This window comes from Phyllobates terribilis, unplaced genomic scaffold, assembly GCF_046119375.1.
Source record: "Phyllobates terribilis strain yellow unplaced genomic scaffold, ASM4611937v1 Scaffold_8__6_contigs__length_399053987, whole genome shotgun sequence".
In the NCBI taxonomy this organism is placed as follows: Eukaryota; Metazoa; Chordata; class Amphibia; order Anura; family Dendrobatidae; genus Phyllobates; species Phyllobates terribilis.
The window spans coordinates 94,163,855-94,185,797 of NW_027362768.1; the positions used below are offsets into that span (position 1 = coordinate 94,163,855).

The 21,943-nt window shown below is 50.5% G+C and overlaps 2 protein-coding genes across 2 annotated transcripts in view; one reads left to right on the forward strand and one right to left on the reverse strand.

Annotated features, from left to right (window-relative positions):
- The window catches only part of ANKRD45 (ankyrin repeat domain 45), a 39,661-nt gene extending 19,343 nt beyond the window's left edge, over positions 1-20,318 (reverse strand). The window contains exons 1-2 of the mRNA XM_073643151.1: positions 20,165-20,318; positions 12,600-12,855 (exon numbers count right to left, since the gene is read on the reverse strand). Of these exons, the coding sequence (XP_073499252.1) occupies positions 12,600-12,834 (235 nt within the window). The 5' untranslated portion in view covers positions 12,835-12,855; positions 20,165-20,318. The remainder of the gene's footprint in view (positions 1-12,599; positions 12,856-20,164) is intronic.
- KLHL20 (kelch like family member 20) overlaps positions 20,237-21,943 on the forward strand; it is a 33,366-nt gene continuing 31,659 nt past the window's right edge. The window contains exon 1 of the mRNA XM_073643147.1: positions 20,237-20,592. The gene's annotated coding sequence lies outside the window, so the exon portion shown is untranslated. The remainder of the gene's footprint in view (positions 20,593-21,943) is intronic.

The following is a 21,943-nucleotide window of genomic DNA, read 5'->3' on the forward strand; positions in this document are numbered from 1 at the left end:
ACAATCTCCTTCCTTTAGTAAGAACATTGAAGATGGGTCGAGGCTGGGTCTTCCAGCATGACAATAACCAGAAACACACAGCCTACTAAGGAGTGCCTCAGTAGGAAGCATTTCAAGGTCCTGGAGTGGCCTAGCCAGTCTCCAGACGTGAACGCAATAGAAAATCTTTGGAGGGAGCTGAAACTCAATGTTGCCCAGTGACTGCCCCAAAACCTGAAAGATCTGGAGAAGATTTGTATGGAGGAGTGGGCCAAAATCCCTGCTGCAGTGTGTGCAAACTTGGTCAAGAACTACAGGAAACGTCTGACCTCTGTAATTGCAAACAAAGGTTTCTGTACCAAATATTAAGTTGTTTTTCTATTGTATCAAATACTTATTTCATGAAATAAAATGCAAATTAATTATGTAAAATCATACATTTTTTTTAGATTCGGTCTCTCATAGTTGAAGTGTACCTATGATAAAAGTTACAGACCCCTCCATTCATTGTAGGTGGGAAACTTGCAAAATCGGCAGTGTATCAAATACTTATTTTCCCCACTGTAATATATATATACATACACATATACACACAAAATGTGCACAATAACAATGTTGTAGTTTCTCTATTTCCATGCATGGCTGGTCGTAGGTGTTATACTTTCTCTCTACATGTAATGTGTCCAAAAATCAAATGTCTTATGAACTGGTTGACAGATGGCAACCTGTCCAATCTACTGGTCTTAGAGGTAAATGGTTAGGCTCAAGTGATAGGAGGCTGTGCTGTAACTTCTGTGGGTAAGCTAGCTGGAGGAAGTCCAGCCGTGACTACTGGGGGATGGGGTCATCTTGTGACTAGCGAAGGGTTACATAGTAAAAGTCCTACTGAAACTAATAGGAAACAGAGTCAAGTGTGAAGTTTAATGGTATGAATACTGGGGGGCTGTGCAGAATTCTGCTGAGACTGTTATGAACATAGATGAGAACGGCTGTTGTGATTACTAAGTAGGAGACGGGATACTTATATTACTGGGTGTAACATCCCTGGCGGAGTGCTGGCATGGCTTACCACCTCCCACCATGCAAGACTGCCATCTTACCCATCAATCCAGGCTGCACACTTTGCTCCAGTACCTGCTGTGTCTCTTGTCTGATTGTTAGGGCGGTGACTGCCTGATTCTTATAGTTACTGTGTGAGCACTCCTAATGCCTCCCCAGCCTATTGCTGTGAGTCACTGGATACTTAAACCCCCTCCACCCAGTAGGGGGTGGTTGAGCAACACTTTCCTTCAGTGTGTTCTGTGCAACTGAGTTGCCAGGTACCGTCCTGTATCTTGTCTGTTTCCGCCCCTGGGGGCTGTATACCCAGGCCTGTTACCTGTATCTGTGACTTCTAGTCTGTCTCCGCCACCCTGGGGGCTGTTCCCAGGCTCGTTCCTGTATCTTATTCCTGGTTCAGTTCCTGTCTGAACTGTGTCCTAGCCCGTTACCTGTTTCTCGCTATGTCCGAACCTTCCCTTTTCCTGCAGTGTCTGAACCTGCACCTAACTCCAACTCGTTGTCTCTGAACTTCTGTTTGTGAGTTTTGTGTACACTCGCTACTTCATTGTAAGTACCTTGTGTGTATCTGGTTGTGCTTGTTCACCGCACCTGCGGTTTTGCTCTGCCCTGCTTGTTCACCGCACCTGCGGTTTCGCTCTGCTTGTTCACCGCACCTGCGGTTTTGCTCTGCTCTGCTTGTCTACCGCACCTGCGGGTTTTGCTCTGCTCTGCTTGTCTACCGCACCTGCGGGTTTTGCTCTGCTCTACTTGTCTACCGCACCTGCGGGTTTTGCTCTGCTTTGCTTGTCTACCGCACCTGCGGGTTTTGCTCTGCTCTGCTTGTCTACCGCACCTGCGGGTTTTGCTCTGCTTTGCTTGTCTACCGCACCTGCGGGTTTTGCTCTGCTCTGCTTGTCTACCGCGCCTGCGGGTTTTGCTCTGCTCTGCTTGTTTACCGCACCTGAAGGTTTTGCTCTGCTTTGCTTGTCTACCGCACCTGCGGGTTTTGCTCTGCTTGTCTACTGCACCTGCGGCTCCGTTCCTGTGTCCCAGTCTGTACTGGTCCCTATCCTGCCTGTGTTCCTGTGATGAAAGCCGGCCGGTGGGTGCAGCTCTCTGGCGCCCCCTTACCTCTCAGGTCAGTCAAGGTACTGCACCTAGAGAAAGTAGTGCCAGGTAGCTGCAACCAGCGCAGGGAACACGGTAGTGTGTTATCCCTTCAACGTCACTACACAGCACAACTCGCTAGCGCCCTCTTAGCCTCAGGTCAGTCAAGGAACTGCACCTAGGATAAGCGGTCGCCAGAGAGACTGTCCTGTAACCTACTGGGTATCGGGGCCCTCTGTAGTGAGGGCGGTATATATATCTTCCTTGGCCGCGCCAGGAATATATATATCTGAACCTCCGACCGTCACTACTAGCCTTCCCCAATCCCCAGTTGGTATGCTGCCACCAGTCCCTATTTTAGATATACGCCCAGTCCGTGAATGGGCCTATATCGGGTCAGGAACCAACCCTGGGTAGCGTTTTTGGCTTGAGCCGAGCTCACACGGACGTGCGTTCGTTATGCAGAATAAAAGGCGGGCCCACAATTACTTGAGGTAATTGATTATAATAATACACTAGATACACGATATACAACTAAATATACACAGGTATAAGGTCAGGCTAAACTATACAACAATGGAATACAACACACAGAATCACCACAGCATATCAGTTACCGGTTTCTTGATTTTCTTGTGACGCAGGGAGAGGATTCTGCGGTCGCAGGCACGGTTCTTTGTTACAGGCTGAGGCCTACCACCGCATGGTCAAACTGCTCCTCCCCTTGGTGGCCTCAGCTGGTGCTCAGATGTTCAGCACACCACTCTTGGGTCAAAAACTGACTTGTCTCTTGTCTGTCCTGCTATCTTACCTGCCCTGTCCCGCCCACTGCTGGTGAGGTCAGCTGGCTCAGTCTCCACCCTCAGGTCTAACTTCGATCAGAAGCCCAAATTCTAAGGAACCCAATAACTTCTTCTGGGATGGTCTCATGATACCCCCAGGGGTTCCCATGGATTCGGGCCGCCGTAACCGACCTTTTGATATCAATTATGATACCATACGGTCCTCAGGAATGGCTCAGCGCTATATCTTGGCTTCCAGAGCACGTACAAACGTCTACCGCGGAGGCTTGTGTGCGCAATGGCTCCGGGACGCCGTGATATTTTTTTTATTGGCCCATCCCACGCAACATGCGTGTACTTTTCATGTTTCTATATCTTATGCCTCCATGCTTGTGACAGACAAAGAAACTAGTCCTATGGGACAAATGGTCAGGTACAGATAGACGAAGCAACCCCCCCCTGCTGGCTGTGTTTCCTCTCGAAGTCTTTGAAGCTCCTAGCATTCAAGTGTTAAGTAGGCCCTGGATGGGGGAAACTATCTAGTTGACGTTTTAACAGAAGGTCCCAAGGGTGGGGGCTGCTGAAGTGTGGCCATCCCTGGATATGATTTATCATTACCAAGATGGCGGCTACAGGTTCATCACACCTCCCCCTATACGAGGGCGCGAGGGGGTAGCACATTCCTGTGTTCCCCCGTGCGTCCTTCTGCACCCTCCCCTTGCCGGGATAACCCGTCAGCGTTACCGTGGTCACGGCCTCTTCTGTGGCGAATGGAGAAGTGGTACTGCTGGAGAGCGAGGCTCCAGCGTAGCAACCTGCCATTCGACCCAGAGACCGTGTGTAACCAGCTGAGGGGGTTGTGGTCCGTCTCCACGGTGAAATGGCTCCCGTACAAGTAGGGCTGCAGACGCTGCAGGGCCCATACAATTGCCAGGCATTCTTTTTCCACCGTGGAGTAAGCCACCTCCCGGGGCAGTAGCTTCCTGCTCAGGTACAAGACAGGATGTTCCTGGCCTGTCGTGTTGACCTGACTTAGCACAGCACCGAGGCCAAAGTCACTGGCGTCGGTCTGTACCACAAACGGCCGGTCGAAGTAGGCAGCTTGCAGTACAGGGGAGCTACTTAGGGCGGCCTTGAGTGCCCCGAAAGCTGTCTCGCAGGCGACTGTCCAGTCGACTGCGACGGGCAGCTTCTTCTTGGTGAGGTCCGTCAGGGGCTTGGCCAGGGTGCTATAGTGTGGGACGAACCTCCTATAGTACCCGGCGGTCCCCAAGAAGGACATCACCTGCTTTTTGGTCCTAGGAGTGGGCCAGGATGCGATGGCATCCACTTTCCCCGGTTCTGGCTTCAGAACCCCCCCGCCTACCCGGTGACCCAGGTAGAGGACCTCACTCATGCCCAGCTGGCACTTTTCCGGCTTGATGGTCAAGCCTGCCCGGTGGATCCGACCGAGCACCTGCCGCAGGTGCTCTAGGTGATCCTCCCAAGTGGGACTGAAGACTGCAATATCGTCCAAGTACGCAGCCGCGTACCCTTCAAGTCCCTCAAGCAGCGTATTGACCATCCGCTGAAAAGTGGCAGGGGCATTCTTCATGCCGAATGGCATCACTGTGGACTCGTACAGTCCAAAAGGGGTGATAAAGGCAGAGCGTTCCCTTGCCGCGGGGTCAGAGGAATCTGCCAGTACCCCCGGCTCAGATCCATGATGGTCAGGTACTTAGCCCCGGCCATCCGATCGAGCAGGTCATCGATGCGTGGTATGGGGAACGCATCGGTGGCCGTTACAGCGTTGAGCCCCCGGTAGTCCACGCAGAACCGTGTAGTTCGGTCCTTCTTTGGTACGAGGACTACAGGCGAGGCCCACGCGCTGCTGGATGCCTGGATCACCCCCAGCTTCAGCATCTCGTCTATCTCTTGGCGCATGTTTCCCTGCACCTCGAAAGAGACCCGATATGCTGAACGCCGGATCGGCGGGTGATCGCCAGTGTCCACGTCGTGGACAGCCATCTCAGTCCTTCCGGGCAGGCTGCTGAACAGCCCCCGGAAGGGGTGCAGGGTGGTCCCCAGCTGGGACCGTTGGTCCTCCGTGAGCTGGTGGCCAACCCCCACATCCTCGATGGACCCACCCGCCTTGGCTTGGGTGAGCAGATCCAGGAGGGTTTCTACCTCTCCTTCCTCGGGAAGGTTGCACACTGGGTGGGCAGTCGCTTCCCGCTCATGATGAGCCTTCATCATGTTCACGTGGAAGGCCTTCCTCCTTCCACGGGCGTGATCCAGGGTGACCAGATAGGTGACGGCATTGAGTTTCTGGTGCACGAAGTAGGGACCTTCCCAGGCTGCCTGAAGCTTGTTCTGTGGTACGGGGACCAGTACCCACACCTTTTGACCCACCTGGTAGGTCCTCTCACAAGCATTCTGGTCGTACCACCGCTTCTGGTCGGCCTGGGCCTGGGCCATATTGTCCTGCACCAGCTTTGCCAAGGCCATCATCCTGTCCCGGTGGCGCACGACATACTCGATGACCGACACCTCGGGGGTGGCCAAATCCCCTTCCCATGCTTCCTTCACCAGAGCCAGGGGGCCCCGTACCCGTCGCCCGTACAGGAGCTCAAAGGGGGAGAACCCCGTTGAGGCCTGCGGAACCTCCCGGTAAGCAAATAGGAGGTGTGGGAGGTAACGCTCCCAGTCTCTCCCGTGGGAGTCGACCAACATCTTAAGCATCTGCTTTAAGGTGCCATTGAACCGCTCACACAGGCCATTAGTCTGTGGGTGATACGGGCTGGCCACCAGATGTTGCACCTGCATTTGCTTACAGAGGGACTCCATCAGCCGCGACATGAACTGGGTCCCTCGGTCGGTGAGCATTTCTTGGGGGAAACCCACTCTGGAGAAGATCTCCAGTAAGGCGGTAGCCACCTTGTCGGCCCGAATGGACGACAAAGCTACCGCTTCCGGGTACCGGGTGGCATAGTCCACTACCGTGAGTATGAAGCATTTCCCGGAGTGGCTGGGAGTGGACAGAGGTCCAATAAGATCCACAGCGACCCTCGAGAAAGGCTCTTCGATGATTGGCAGAGTTACCAGTGGGGCTTTGGGGCGCGGCCCCGCCTTCCCCACCCTCTGACAGGTGTCACACGAACGGCAGTAGGCACCCACCGCGGCTCCTATCCCAGGCCAGTAGAAATGCTGAGCTATCCTGGCCTTGGTTTTAGCGATCCCTAGGTGTCCGGCCATCGGAATCTCGTGTGCGATCCGCAACAATTCCGCCCTGAACGGATAGGGTACCACTAACTGTCGGTCCCTGGGCCACGCCTCCGGTGAACCCTGCTGGACCGTTACCCGGTACAGCCGTCCCTGGTCCCAGACCACACGCTCGCAGTCTGACTCCATGGGAGGCTGTGCCGCCTGTTCCTTGAGAGCTTTCAGGCTGTCGTCTGCTTCCAACGCAGCCTGAAATTCCTGACTTGATGTGGCCAGAATCGACGAAACTGCCACATCCTCTGTCAGCCCCTCCGGGCATGTCACCTGGCCGCTGTCTGACCCGGCAGACACTTGGTCAGAAGTGGGGAAGCCGTCGGACCTCTGCAAGGCTCCTTGGGCTCCGGCGCTCCCACTCCTGGTGACAGCGGCTATGACCGCTGTGACCGTGGGTAGTGCCTGCTTCCCCTCTGTTTCTGACCAAGCCGCCCGATCAGGCAGGCTTCCTAGGCCTTTGGACATCTCGGATGTGGGGAACTCCTGCCCTGGGGTCTTACCTGGCGGCTCCTCTCTTGGGACACCCCCACCTCCCATGGCCTGTTCCTCCCCCTGCAGTGGGCCTATACTCAGCAGCCTGGATACCCCTGGGAGCCCTACACTGCCGGTAGCTGCCCCCCTCTCCATCCCTGAGCTTCCCTCTACAGAATCCTGCCCGCCCCCTCCCTCACCGGAGGACAAGAGGTCACGGCACGCCGGCTGAGCACCTCTGCGGGCATCCCCACACTCCCCACCTGCTTTCACTAACCCTGTTTGTGTTGTGTCTGTGCAGGTGTTACCCTCAGGTTTCACTCCCTCCTCCTCAGCAGGACACACACTACATACAACATGGTTGGCATTAGCAGCAGACAAATCAATACACTCTTGGGGGGCCGAACTTGGGGGTTCAGAGGGTACATACTGCGATACTAGACGCCCCAAGTCGGTCCCTAATAAAACATTTGCGGGAATATTTGGCGTTACTCCCACCTCCCGCATCCCCCTTCCGGCACCCCAGTCCAAATACACCATGGCAACGGGAAGTGCCGGCTCCACGCCTCCAACCCCGGAGACGGAAAGAGTCTTTCCTGGTACCAAGTCCTGGGGGGACACCACCTCAGGCCGTACCAGTGTTCGTTCAGCGCCCGTGTCCCGCAGTCCCATGACCGCAGAACGGCCTATGGTGACGGGTTGGATGTTGTCCAGGGACCTACCACCACCCCCTCCCACACACAAAACATTGGGCGCTCTCTGGGACTGGGATGGGGTCTTTTGGCGCTGGGGACACTCAGCCCTAAAGTGTCCTGGTTTGTTGCATAGATGACAACGTCTTACGTCTGGTCCTTGCCTGGAGAGGGCAACAGGGGGATACACCCCTTGTGTTCTAGGGGCCGGGGAAACAGGGGCATGACTGGGCTTACCCCCTCTCCAGGTGCTGCTGGCAGACTTCTTCAGCTCAGGCGCCCTGTTATTGGCATACTCGTCTGCCAGGGCGGCTGTAGCAGAAGCCCCTGTTGGTTTTCGGTCACGGAGGAACTGTCGGAGGTCCTCTGGGCAGTTCCACAAGAACTGCTCCGTGACGAACAGTTCCTGGACCTCCTGGCGGGTAGTAAGCGCTAGACCCGAGGTCCAGTGCTCTGCGGCTCTCAACAGCGCCCACATATGATCGGTCCAGGTGTCCTTGGGGCCACGCAGCAGGCTCCGGAACTTCTGGCGGTACGACTCGGGAGTGAGGTTGTACTGCCGGATCAGGGCCCGCTTGATGCAGTCGTAGTTCTGTATCTCCCCGGCAGGTAAGTCCCCCAAGGCATCCAGGGACTTACCCCTCAAACGGGGGGTCAGGTATCTGGCCCACTGATCCCGGGCCAGATGGTGCTGAAGACAGGTCCGTTCAAATGCCACCAGAAAGGAGTCCAGGTCCCCATCCTTCTCCAGTAGAGGGAAGTCCTCAGCTCGGACTTTGGACGACTTGGTCTCCTGATGGGTTGGTTGCTCTAGCGGAAGCCCCCGCTGGGCCAGGTCCAGTTGGTGCTGGCGCTCCGCAGCTCGCTCTGCACGCTCCGCAACCTCCCGGCGCTCTGCAGCTTCACGCTCCGCAGCCTCCCGGCGCTCTGCAGCTTCACGCTCCGCAGCCCGCTCCGCAGCCCGCTCCGCAGCCCGCTCTGCACGCTCCTCCTCCGCTGCCTTCTCTGATGCTGCCAGGAGGGTTTTGTAGACGGCATCGCCATGAGACTGGAGACTTGCCATAGCCGCTTGTAAAAGGGCTTGTGATCTGGACAGGCTGGGCTGGGTAGGTGGTGGGCAGCCCACTGCGGGACCGTATACTGGGGACTGGCTCCCTGAGGTGCCCGGGCTGGACTCCTCCTCGCCATGAGTAACAATGTCCTCCCCTCCTGCCACACGGACCGTAGCATTAGCCTCTTGCAGGGTCTTGCTCCTGGTGCCGTCTGCCATCTTGGTAACCGACACCGCTGCAACCCTGAGTTTGCACACACCTTGTTATACTTTTAGCCTGACCGTCTAACGTTGGGCTGACCTTAAGACTCCAGCAGTGGAAGTTACCACTGGCAGTCTTTAGTGCCTGGGAGTAGGGGTCCCACAACACTATTATTCTGCAATCCCACCGCTCTGCCACCAATGTGATGAAAGCCGGCCGGTGGGTGCAGCTCTCTGGCGCCCCCTTACCTCTCAGGTCAGTCAAGGTACTGCACCTAGAGAAAGTAGTGCCAGGTAGCTGCAACCAGCGCAGGGAACACGGTAGTGTGTTATCCCTTCAACGTCACTACACAGCACAACTCGCTAGCGCCCTCTTAGCCTCAGGTCAGTCAAGGAACTGCACCTAGGATAAGCGGTCGCCAGAGAGACTGTCCTGTAACCTACTGGGTATCGGGGCCCTCTGTAGTGAGGGCGGTATATATATCTTCCTTGGCCGCGCCAGGAATATATATATCTGAACCTCCGACCGTCACTACTAGCCTTCCCCAATCCCCAGTTGGTATGCTGCCACCAGTCCCTATTTTAGATATACGCCCAGTCCGTGAATGGGCCTATATCGGGTCAGGAACCAACCCTGGGTAGCGTTTTTGGCTTGAGCCGAGCTCACACGGACGTGCGTTCGTTATGCAGAATAAAAGGCGGGCCCACAATTACTTGAGGTAATTGATTATAATAATACACTAGATACACGATATACAACTAAATATACACAGGTATAAGGTCAGGCTAAACTATACAACAATGGAATACAACACACAGAATCACCACAGCATATCAGTTACCGGTTTCTTGATTTTCTTGTGACGCAGGGAGAGGATTCTGCGGTCGCAGGCACGGTTCTTTGTTACAGGCTGAGGCCTACCACCGCATGGTCAAACTGCTCCTCCCCTTGGTGGCCTCAGCTGGTGCTCAGATGTTCAGCACACCACTCTTGGGTCAAAAACTGACTTGTCTCTTGTCTGTCCTGCTATCTTACCTGCCCTGTCCCGCCCACTGCTGGTGAGGTCAGCTGGCTCAGTCTCCACCCTCAGGTCTAACTTCGATCAGAAGCCCAAATTCTAAGGAACCCAATAACTTCTTCTGGGATGGTCTCATGATACCCCCAGGGGTTCCCATGGATTCGGGCCGCCGTAACCGACCTTTTGATATCAATTATGATACCATACGGTCCTCAGGAATGGCTCAGCGCTATATCTTGGCTTCCAGAGCACGTACAAACGTCTACCGCGGAGGCTTGTGTGCGCAATGGCTCCGGGACGCCGTGATATTTTTTTTATTGGCCCATCCCACGCAACATGCGTGTACTTTTCATGTTTCTATATCTTATGCCTCCATGCTTGTGACAGACAAAGAAACTAGTCCTATGGGACAAATGGTCAGGTACAGATAGACGAAGCAACCCCCCCCTGCTGGCTGTGTTTCCTCTCGAAGTCTTTGAAGCTCCTAGCATTCAAGTGTTAAGTAGGCCCTGGATGGGGGAAACTATCTAGTTGACGTTTTAACAGAAGGTCCCAAGGGTGGGGGCTGCTGAAGTGTGGCCATCCCTGGATATGATTTATCATTACCAAGATGGCGGCTACAGGTTCATCACAGTTCCTACCTGCCAGTACCCGCCTGTCTGCATGCCAGCCGTGCCTGCCAGTGCCCACTTGTCTGCATGCCAGCCATGCCTGCCAGTGTCCACCTTTCTGCATACCTGCAGTGCCTGCCAATACCCACCAGTCTGCATACCAGCCGTGCCTGCCAGTACCCACCTGTCTGTATGCCAGCCTAACCTGCCTTTTCCTGCATTCCCCGGTGTGGGTCAACAGCTGTGACCTGGGTCTGACCTGGAGTAGCACCTGGTCCCTCTGCTCGGTTCCTCCCTGATTCACGGAGTCGACTGAGCCGCCGTGTGACCGAGTTGATACTTAGTTACGCCCCTCCAGGCACTCCTCGGTTCATGGTCCAGTGGGATCACTAATCATGCTCACGCCAGTCAGTCCGGGCGTGAGCATAACACTGGGGAAGAAAGTAAAGGGCTACTTATACTACTGGAGAAATAAGTCCTATGATGTCTGGGTTAATGAGTTGGGTCTACTGGGCAAGCGGCTGCTGTGATCACCTGCTTAACAAGAAAGGCTCCAGTGACTATTTGGAAAGTAGGCAAAGGGGATAATTCAACAATTGCAGAATTAGATAAAGTGTGCTATGAATCCTGGGGAAAAGGGAACTGTCGTGACTACAGAGGAGGTTAGTGAAAGCTGCAGTGACTACTAGGGAAGTGGGCAAGAGGTAGCTGAGTTTACTAGGGAACTATTCACAGAAAGAACAGAGACACTGAAGTTTCAGACACAGTGTATGTGCTCACCTGTGATGGGGGATTCCCTAAGCCGTAGGTAAGGGTGAGCAGCAGAGATGGAAGGCAATGGTGCAGCAGAGCGGGCTTTGATGGTCAGCACCGCGTACCAGTGAGGATCAGGACTTAAGAAGGGCATAAAGACAAGCAGAGCAGGAGACACCAGATGAAACAGGGACAGGTGTGTGAATATACACTGGCACATTAGATGTATAGACAATCTGGGAGTTGCAGCAGACAAATGGTTAATAGCAGAGAATAATGAACTTGCAGCAGATAGATGGTTATTTTAAGAAATGTACTGAATACAATAAGTAAGTTGCAGCAGGCAAACTGTTAATCACAAAAAAGCAGTGATGAACAGGCTGACTGGTTACTTGCTTGCAGTGATACTTTACCTTGATTGCAGAGACTAAGTTCTGAACACCGACAAAAATTAAAAGAAGTTGGTAATGTGAATCATGACTGTAGAATGATGGCTGTGATAGGTGTGGACTACACCTGGATAAGCTGGACTGAGCTTGAGATAATTAGACATCTGGCTAGAGCTGAGCTAAGTGGAAGGTGAAGCAACTGCTGATGAGCAGATGGCTCCCTGAACCGGCCTTAAAAGGCACAGTAACCCAGTGTGAATGAGTACAAAGTAAGCAGGCCATAAGGGAAGGAAACAAAACCCAGCACTGAAGCAGGGACAGGTGAGTAACCCACTCATAGCATGCCCTTCATGCTTCAGGTATCTGCAGCTACTGTAATCCAATGTGGCCTTGACCTGCATTTTTAAAAGTTTTGACAAATGATCCCCATCCTTACATTCATTACATCCCTGAAGATGGATATTCATAACATACAATATTGGACACATGTTGACATCTTCTAATGTAAATGTTTCACATTATATTACACTATATTTCAAAAAAGATAATTTTTATGCAAGTACGACCATTATTAATCAATAATCATTTATATTGTCTATTTCTGTTCAATTTTTGCATTTGCATTGCTTCATTATTGTTACAATCCTTTAGTAGAAATGTCCAAATTCTGACAATAGTTACTAAGGGCCTGTAAGGACAGGTCTTTTTTTATTTGCATATCTACAACAGAACCACTAGAGGGCAGCAATGAATCTGGAAACATTAGCAGGGCTATATATTTGACTTTTGGGCTGTCATACACAAACTAATGACACAATTATATGTGACGACTGTGGGTCTTCAATACATCTTAACGAGCATCGATCCACTACTATATTTCAAGTCGCACATTACCGCCCTGTTTACAAAGGCTGACAATGATAGGGACCGAACGATCGCTAATGTGATCCCTCTGACCCCACACAATACCATGTCATTATCAGCACATCCCCCGTCTACACAGGATGATGTGCTGCAGATAATAATGATTTTTGCCAGTATAACTGATCCGATCACCTAGGTAGTGCCACAAGCAGAATATGAGAAAATGTATTTATAGGTGGTGACTCCACAGTTGGGACCCCCAATGATCCTCAGGACTGAGGGCTTTATGTTGCATGTTTGAGGTGGAGAAAGGACAATTGTTACATTGCATGAAGGCGAAATCCAAGCAATGTACAGAATACACTCAGCATATACAGACCCTACCTCGAGCTGTGTTTTGATTGACGTTGGCTCCATACTTAGCCAATTCTTTCACGACTTCGGTGTGTCCCAGTACACAGGCTAAGAACAGCGGGTTCCTCCCAAGAAGATCATCTTCTACAAGAAACTTGTTACATTGTTCATGGTGATTATCAGCTGAATCTTCAAAGATGGACTGTAGACCTGGCACATTTCCTTCTAAAGCACACTGCAGCACTGGGTTATCAATGACATCCATCCTCTGTGCTTCACAATTACCCTGAAGAGTGAAAAATAAGAACCTTAAACTTTAATGCAATTATTCTCCCCATGACTCATAGATCGGGCCATGGAAACCCGAGGACAGTGAGATTGGTGGGGTTGTGTTCCCTGCATTGGTGATGATCGCTCACTGCACTTCTGTGACCTTATGGACAACACGGCAATATGAGGAGCAGAAGAAGCAGCGTGCAATCAGGGAAACACAAAAAAAAGTCACATTTATTCAACTGATTGCCAAGCTCATATCAGTGGCGGAAAAGTGACCAATGTGAAATCCCGAACACACACTATTATCAGGATTACACGCAACATTCACACACAGAATCTTTATAAAGTCTTGAGGGCCCTAGAAGTTTTTTTGTGGAAGAAAAAAAATCTAGAAGTGTGACAGAAGCAAAATAAATGCAGTTAGGGGCACGACTCCTGACACTTCTAGGCGCATTGCATCTCCTGGATCACTCACACTTATGGAGTCACAATCAGACAACTGTAATGGCACTACACTTATTACACGACACTTATGGAGGCAACGTACCCTGTATTATTGGGGGCAACTACACCTGACAATCTCAGGGCACTGAATGTGACACAGCATGCCTGACACTGACATGGCTTTGTATATAACAGGTATGGAGGCGCCTACTCTGGAACTCCTGGAGGCGCCTACTCTGGAACTCCTGGAGGCGCCGACTCTGGAACTCCTGGAGGCGCCGACTCTGGAACTCCTGGAGGCGCCTACTCTGGAACTCCTGGAGGCGCCGGCTCTGGAACACTCTGGAGGCGCCTACTCTGGAACTCATGGAGGCGCCTACTCTGGAACTCATGGAGGCACCTACTCTGGAACTCCTGGAGGCGCCGACTCTGGAACTCCTGGAGGCGCCGACTCTGGAACTCCTGGAGGCGCCGACTCTGGAACTCCTGGAGGCGCCGACTCTGGCACTCCTGGAGGCGCCGACTCTGGCACTCATGGAGGCGCCGACTCTGGCACTCATGGAGGCGCCGACTCTGGCACTCATGGAGGCGCCGACTCTGGCACTCATGGAGGCGCCGACTCTGGCACTCATGGAGGCGCCGACTCTGGCAAGTATTGGGATTCTATGCCTGACACCTATATGCCAGCAGATCTATCACTTAAGTGGGCAATCCATCAGGTACTTAAGGGGTTATTGTATCTAACACTTTTGGGGGTATTGCATCACACATTTATTGGTACACTATGCCTGACACCTACAGTGAAGGAAATAATTATTTGATCCCTTGCTGTTTTTGTAAGTTTGCCCACTGACAAAGACATGAACAGTCTATAATTTTAAGGGTAGGTTAATTTTAACATTGAGAGATAGAATATCTCCCCCCAAAAAATCAAGAAAATCACATTGTATAAATTAGATAAATTTATTTGCATTTTGCAGTGAGAAATAAGTATTTGATCCAGTACAAAATATTATGTGTTCTGGTTCCTACAGACCAGTTAGACGCTCCTAATCAACTCGTTACCTGCATTAAAGACAGCTGTCTTAGATAGTCACCTGTATAAAAGGCTCCTGTCCACAGACTCAATTAATCAGTCAGACTCTAACCTCTACAACATGGGCACGACCAAAGTGCTTTCTAAGGATGTCAGGGACAAGATCATAGACCTGCACAAAGATGGAATGGGCTACAAAACCACAAGTAAGACGCTGGATGAGAAGGAGACAACTGTTAGTGCAATAGTAAGAAAATGGAAGAAATACAAAATGACTGTCAATCGACATCGATCTGGGGCACCATGCAAAATCTGACCTCGTGGGGTATCATTGATCATGAGGAAGGTGAGAGATCAGCCTAAAACTACACGGGGGGAACTTGTTAATGATATCAAGGCAGCTGGGACCACAGTCACCAAGAAAACCATTGGTAACACATTACGCCTTAAAGGTTTAAAATCCTGCAGTGCCCACAAGGTCCCCCTGCTCAAGAAGGCACATGTGCAGGCCCGTCTGAAGTTTGCCAGTGAACACCTGGATGATTCTGTGAGTTATTGGGAGAAGGTGCTGTGGTCAGATGAGACAAATATTGAGCTCTTTGGCATTAACTCAACTCGCCGTGTTTGGAGGAAGAAGAAGGATGAGTACAACCCTAAGAACATTGTCTCAACTGTGAAGCATGGTGGGGGAAACATTATACTTTGAGGGTGCTTTTCTGCAAAGGGGACATGACGACTGCATCGTACTGAAGGGAAGATGGATGGGGGTCATGTATCGCGAGATTTTGGCCAACAACCTACTTCCCTCAGTAAGAGCATTGAAGATGGGTCGTGGCTGGGTCTTCAAGCAAGACAATGACCCAAAACATACTGCCAAGACAACAAAGGAGTGGCTTAAAAAGAAGCACATTAATATCATGGAGTGGCCTAGCCAGTCTCCAGACCTTAATCCCATAGGAAACTTATGGAGGGAGTTGAAGCTCCGAGTTGCCAAGCGACAGCCTCAAAATCTTAATGATTTAGAGATGATCTGCAAAGCGGAGTGGACCAAAATTCCTCCTGACATGTGGGCAAACCTCATCATCAGCTACAAAAAACATCTGACTGCTGTGCTTGCCAACAAGGGTTTTGCCACCAAGTATTAAGTGTTGTTTGCCAGAGGGATCAAATACTTATTTCTCACTGCAAAATGCAAAAAAAATTATCTAATTTATACAATGTGATTTTCTTGATTTTTTTTGGGGGGGATATTCTATCTCTCAATGTTAAAATTAACCTATCCTTAAAATTATAGACTGCTCAAGTCTTTGTCAGTGGGCAAACTTACAAAAACAGCAAGGGACACCACTAACCAAACACCATGAAGACCAAGAAGGTCTCCAAACAAGTCAGGGACAAAGTTATTGAGAAGTACAAGTCAGGATTGGGTTATAAAAAAAATATCCCAATTTCTGATGACCCCCCCCCCCCCAGAAGCACCATCAAATCCATTATCATCAAATGGAAAGAACATGGCACCACAACAAACCTGCCAAGAGAGGGCCACCACCAAAACGTTGAGCCCAGGCAAGGAGGGCATTAATCAGAGAGGCAGCACAGAGACCAAAGATAACCCTGAAGGAGCTGCACAGCTCCCAAGCAGAGACTGGAGTATCTGTCCATACAACCACTATAAACCGTACATCGCATAGAGGTGGCCATTATGGAAGAGAAGGCAGAAGAAAAGCCTTTACTTAAACACACAAATTGTAAGGCTCATTTTCAGTTTGCCAAAAGACAGGTGGCAGACTCTCCAAATATGGAGAAAGGTGCTGTAATCAGATAAGACCAAAATTGAACTTTTTGGCCAATAAGGTAAACGTTATGTCTGGCGCCAAACCAACACAGCTCATCACGCCAAGAACACCCTCCCCACAGTGAAACATGGTGGAGGCAGCATCATGCCGTGGGGATGTTTTTTGGCAGCAGAGACAGGGAAAATGGTCTGAGTCGAGGGCAAGATGCATGGTGCGAAATACAGGGATATTCTTGAGCAAGATCTGTTTCAGTCTGTGAGTGATTTGAGACTTGGATGGAGATTCATCTTCCAACAAGGCAATGACCCAAAGCATACTGCTAACGCAACACTCGAGTGGTTTAAGGGGAAACGTGGAAATGTTTTGGAGTGGCCTAGTCAAACCAGACCTTAATCCAATTGAGAATCTGTGGTCAGACTGAAGATTGCTGTTCAGCAGAGGAAACCTTCTAACTTGAAGGAGCTGGAGCAGTTTTGCCTTGAGGAATGGGCAAAAATCCCAGTGGCAAGATGTCGAAAGCTCATAGATATTCATCTAAAGCGACTTGCAGTTGTAATTGCTACAAAATGAGGCTCTACGAAGTGCTGACTTTAGGGGGTGAATAGTTATGCACACTGAAGTTTTCCGTAATTTTGTCCTATTTGTCGTTTGCTTCACAATAAAAAGAAAACCAAATATTCCCAGTTGTAGGAATGTTCTTTACATAAACTGATATAAACCCTAAAAAAACAGTGAAATTCCAGGTTGTGAAGTAGCAAAACATGAAAAATTCCAAAGAGGGTGAATACTTTCACAAATCACTGTAGTAGTTATGGTGGAACTGCATGTGGTGGAGTACAACTGACACTTATGGGGGCACTGCATGCGGTACTTATGGGGCGCTGCTCCGGGCGCTCCGCAATGATCCGGACAGTGCACTTGATACGTAGCTATGGGGCATTACATGTCATTGCACCTGTAGGTAACGGGTTATTACGGAGGACCTATGCAGAGATCTAATAACCACATAAAGGATATATAGATCCATAAATAAATCATAAGGAGTAACCCGAATTGATAAGGTCAATATGCAATACCTCCTTACAGTATAATAATCAATTTAAACAAATTAGTCGTCTGTTATTTCATAGCAATATTTTATTACAATTTTATTCAACACAGCAAAACTGAATAAAATTAAAAAACAACCCCTAAAAAATTCCCATAAAACCACAAGGGTGGTGTGGTGTACCACTATCTTATTGGCAAAGGGTAGTACATTATACAGTTTAATTCAATATATATCAATATCAACAGTATATTTACTGCATACATAAATTAATGCATTTAGTTAAATACAGGGAGGTCTATATCAAATTCTATGACCTTATGGTCCATTGTACAAAGTGACTCAATATATAGCATTATTGCCAGTATATAATAGTAAACTTGCAAGCATAGGCGGATTATAATGAGGACGATCTGGGCTACCGCCCGGGGCCCCGAACCACCGGGAGCCCGGGGCTTCGGGGTGTCTATGGCCAGATTGTCCTCATTATATGTGCGGCGCCGCGGCACATACCGGCAGACAGTGGCGGGGGGGCCCCCAGACCGCTCCCCCAGCAGCGGAGCACGGCCGCTGCTTCTTCTTTGGCTGGGCCAGCACTGCAGCAGTTAACTTCCCTGTGCTGGCCCGGCCGCGTCACTGCTAGGAGACACGGCCCTGTGCGAGGCCTTGTCTCCTAGCTGTGACGTCACACAGTGCGCACCCAGCCTGCAGTGCTGCACCGGAAAGGCACATGACCACTGGAGCCGAGCCGGGGGATGGTGAGTGTGTGTGTGCAGGCAGATATCATTATGTGATGTCTGTTTATATGTATTTTTGTGTTTCAAATGTGTTTATGTGTGTATGTATATGTCTGTATATGTTTGTGTGCGTGAGTGACTGCGTGCGGCCTCCTGCTGAGTATAGATGGCGCCGTGCGGCCTCCTGCTGTCTCTGGGGGGGGCGCCGTGCGGCCTCCCGCTGTGTATAGATGGCGCAGTGCGGCCTCCCGCTGTGTATAGGTGGTGCCGTGCGGCCTCCCGCTGTGTATAGGTGGCGCCGTGCGGCCTCCTGCTGTGTATACATGGCACAGTGCGGCCTCCCGCTGTGTATAGGTGGTGCCGTGCGGCCTCCCGCTGTGTATAGATGGCGCAGTGCGGCCTCCCGCTGTGTATAGATGGCGTAGTGCGGCCTCCCGCTGTGTATAGGTGGCGCCGTGTGGCCTCCTGCTGTGTATAGGTGGCGCCGTGCGGCCTCCCGCTGTGTATAGGTGGCGCCGTGCGGCCTCAAGCTGTGTATAGGTGGCGCCGTGCGGCCTCCTGCTGTGTATAGATGGCTATGTGCGGCCTCCCGCTGTGTATAGATGGCTACGTGCGGCCTCCCGCTGTGTATAGATGGCTACGTGCGGCCTCCTGCTGTGTATAGATGGCTACGTGCGGCCTGCTGCTGTGTATAGATGGCTACGTGCGGCCTCCTGCTGTGTATAGATGGCTACGTGCGGCCTCCTGCTGTGTATAGATGGCTACGTGCGGCCTCCTGCTGTGTATAGATGACTACGTGCGGCCTCCTGCTGTGTATAGATGGCTACGTGCGGCCTCCTGCTGTGTATAGATGGCTACGTGCGGCCTCCTGCTGTGTATAGATGGCTACGTGTGCTCAATATTGAGTCATACAATTAATGTAAGGCTATGTGCCCACGATGTAGAAATGCTCCGGATTTTTTTTGAGCGTTTCTGCATCTCCCTGGCAGAAAAAAACGCATGCGGATTGTACATGCGGATTGTACATGCGTTTTTCCTGACAGGGACATGCGGAAGTGAAGCGTTCTTCACATGCATTTCCGCATGCGGGTTGACAAGCGCTTTCCAAGCGATTTTAGCATCACTTGGAAAGTGCTTGACAACTTGGTCACACTATATAAATCCATGCAACTGGCATGGATTTATATAGTGTGACTGTAAAAGAATGGTAAAAAATAAATATATACTTACCTTCTGATGGCCTGCCGACGTCAGCGGTCGCGTGACCCGTCACATGACTAAATGACGTCACGGCAGGTCCTTTTCAGACCATTGCGAGCTGCTGGCAAGCCAGGACGCATCGGATAAAGACACCGGGGGCCATCAGAAGGTAAGTATAATATTTATTTTTTATTTATTCTTTTTTTTACAGGTTCTATGGTACCCGGGTCCGGAGGAGAGTCTCCTCTTCTCCTAACCCGAGTACCATTCGCACATTGAAACGCTTGGATTCTGCATGTACAGATGCAGTGATGCAGATTCCATGTGTTCCAATGCAAGTCAATGGCGGCGAAAACGCAGCGCTACCGCAAAATAATTGGTAGTGCTGCGGATTTTTCCACAATGATAATACGCAGCATGTGCACAGCACATGCAGATTATAATTGGGGAACATGGCAGACCTTCTACCAAGAATTTTTAAGCGTTTCTGCAGTGTGTGTGTGGGTGGGAGGGGGGTGTCTTCTAAACTGCCCGGGGCCCTTGCTACTCTTAATCCACCCCTGCTTGCAAGCAATAGTAAACTTGCAAGATTTGCTTGCAAGTTTACTATTATATACTGGCAATAATGCTATATATTGAGTCACTTTGTACAATGGACCATAAGGTCATAGAATTTGATATAGACCTCCCTGTATTTAACTAAATGCATTAATTTATGTATGCAGTAAATATACTGTTGATAATGATATATATTGAATTAAACTGTATAATGTACTACCCTTTGCCAATAAGATAGTGGTACACCACACCACCCTTGTGGTTTTATGGGAATTTTTTAGGGGTTGTTTTTTAATGTTATTCTGTTTTGCTGTGCTGAATAAAATTGTAATAAAATATTGCTATGAAATAACAGACGACTAATTTGTTTAAATTATTATACTGTAAGGAGGTATTGCATATTGACCTATGCAGAGATTTGCCTGTATGGCAGAAATGTGACGGGCACTCGGGTGGGCACTATGCTGCACTGTTGTTCTCACCGCTCTCCATTTCCTCACCTGATCTCCGCCTCAGTACAATGACCGGAGACGCGTCGCCATGGAGACCACTGCTCCGCCGGAAGTGCGTATCAGGCCTCTTCCTGGACTAGGAGAGCGAGTCCGTACAGACGTGCCTCCCAGTGACAGCCGCGGCAGGGGGAAGAGAGAGGCGGCGGACCTCTTCCGGTCGTAAAGGAAGACTGGAGAGTCCGGTTGGGAAGCGGCTGTGTCTGGTATCAGCTACGTGGACCGGCGCGGACACTGAGAGGAGAGGCAGCGGCAGGCTGAGGGGTGACACAATGCCCGGTCCATGAGTGGCGCTGAGCCGCTGTCCGTACACACCGAGCACCGTGCTGTGCCGTCACTTCCTATTGACACAGTGCTACATTGTAACGGGTCGTGCACCGGGAGTCACGATCAGCCCCATCATCGTCTGCTCCCACCAGGTATGTGCTGGTGACAGGATCGGGGTCATAACTGTGAGGGATCAGGTACTACACCGTGCTGAGCCTAGTGTCATACATAAAGGGGGCTTCTAGTCTGCTGCAGATGACCCCCCCCCCCCCCCCACAACCTTCTCCCATGTGATGGTGTGTGATCTTATGCCGCCAGGAGTGCGTCCCCAGGGGCTGTCCGGCAGAGGGCCATCAGTTAGAAGTCCGGTGTAAAGTAATATCCGCTCTCATCCGTCCCCCAATGGCCTCAAAACCCGGGAAATGGCTAAAAATGCCGCCCAGTCAATCACTGGTTGCAGCGGTGACTGGCCTCAGCCGGTGGCTGGAAACATTGGGCCACCGATGTCCAGACGTGAGCAGGCAACTGGACTGAGTGAGGAGCCATGTAGCCATTGTGGTCATGTGTAGCCATAGTATCCTACCGGCGGTTTTACAGGTCATTGTTTTTTAGTACAATAAGGGGTTAATAAAAAAACAAAAAAATGTTCATTTTCTTTTTCTGAATCACAGATCAAATTCTGCCATTTAAATCAGTGGGTCTATGATGAACACAGCCCATGATGGCGTCTGCGTGTCATCCAAGTCGTGTCCTTTTCTTACTGTTTAATCCTTAAGAGAAGCTTGGAATATTTTATTTTTGTTTGTGAAAAAAATTAGTTTAAACACCAATGGTAAAAATAGACAAGTGGGTGAAAATTAGATCCTGCACACTGACAGGCAGTCCGTTTTTTTTCTTGTATGTAGAAAAAAAAAACAAGTCTTAATGAGCCTTAGGCCACGGCCCTAGGCTCCACTATCAGTATTTTATCTCAGGAGTGGGTGATAAATGCAGAATTGGTGCACTTTAGTGATGAGAGAGTATGCCTCATTAACCCTTTCGGCGAGCACGCTCGGGTGCTGGCCGAGTATTTTGGCGTACTCAGCATTACATTCATTGTCGCTGCGCCTGCAAGTGTCACAACTGTTAGACAACTGTGACACTTGTGACAATGAATGAAACGCCGAGGATGTCAAAATACTCGGCCAGCACCCGAGCGTGCTCGACGAAAGGGTTAATGAGGCATACTCTCTCATCACTAGTGCACTTGTTTCTATTATACCTTTTCTCTGATTGTTCCTCACCTGGTTTTGGCTCCCACTCCTGAGAAAAAATACTGACCGAATACTGATGGTGGGGTCGTGGCCTAAAGGAATTGTCTGGACATAATAAAACTCTGCCCTTGAGATGGGATATGTAGAAAAAAAACTGTCATACTTGCCCACCTGGATGCAGAGACCGGGAGCGGTGATGTCACTGTTCCACCAGCTGGCAGACCCCATGCGTCCTGTGATTGGCTGCAGC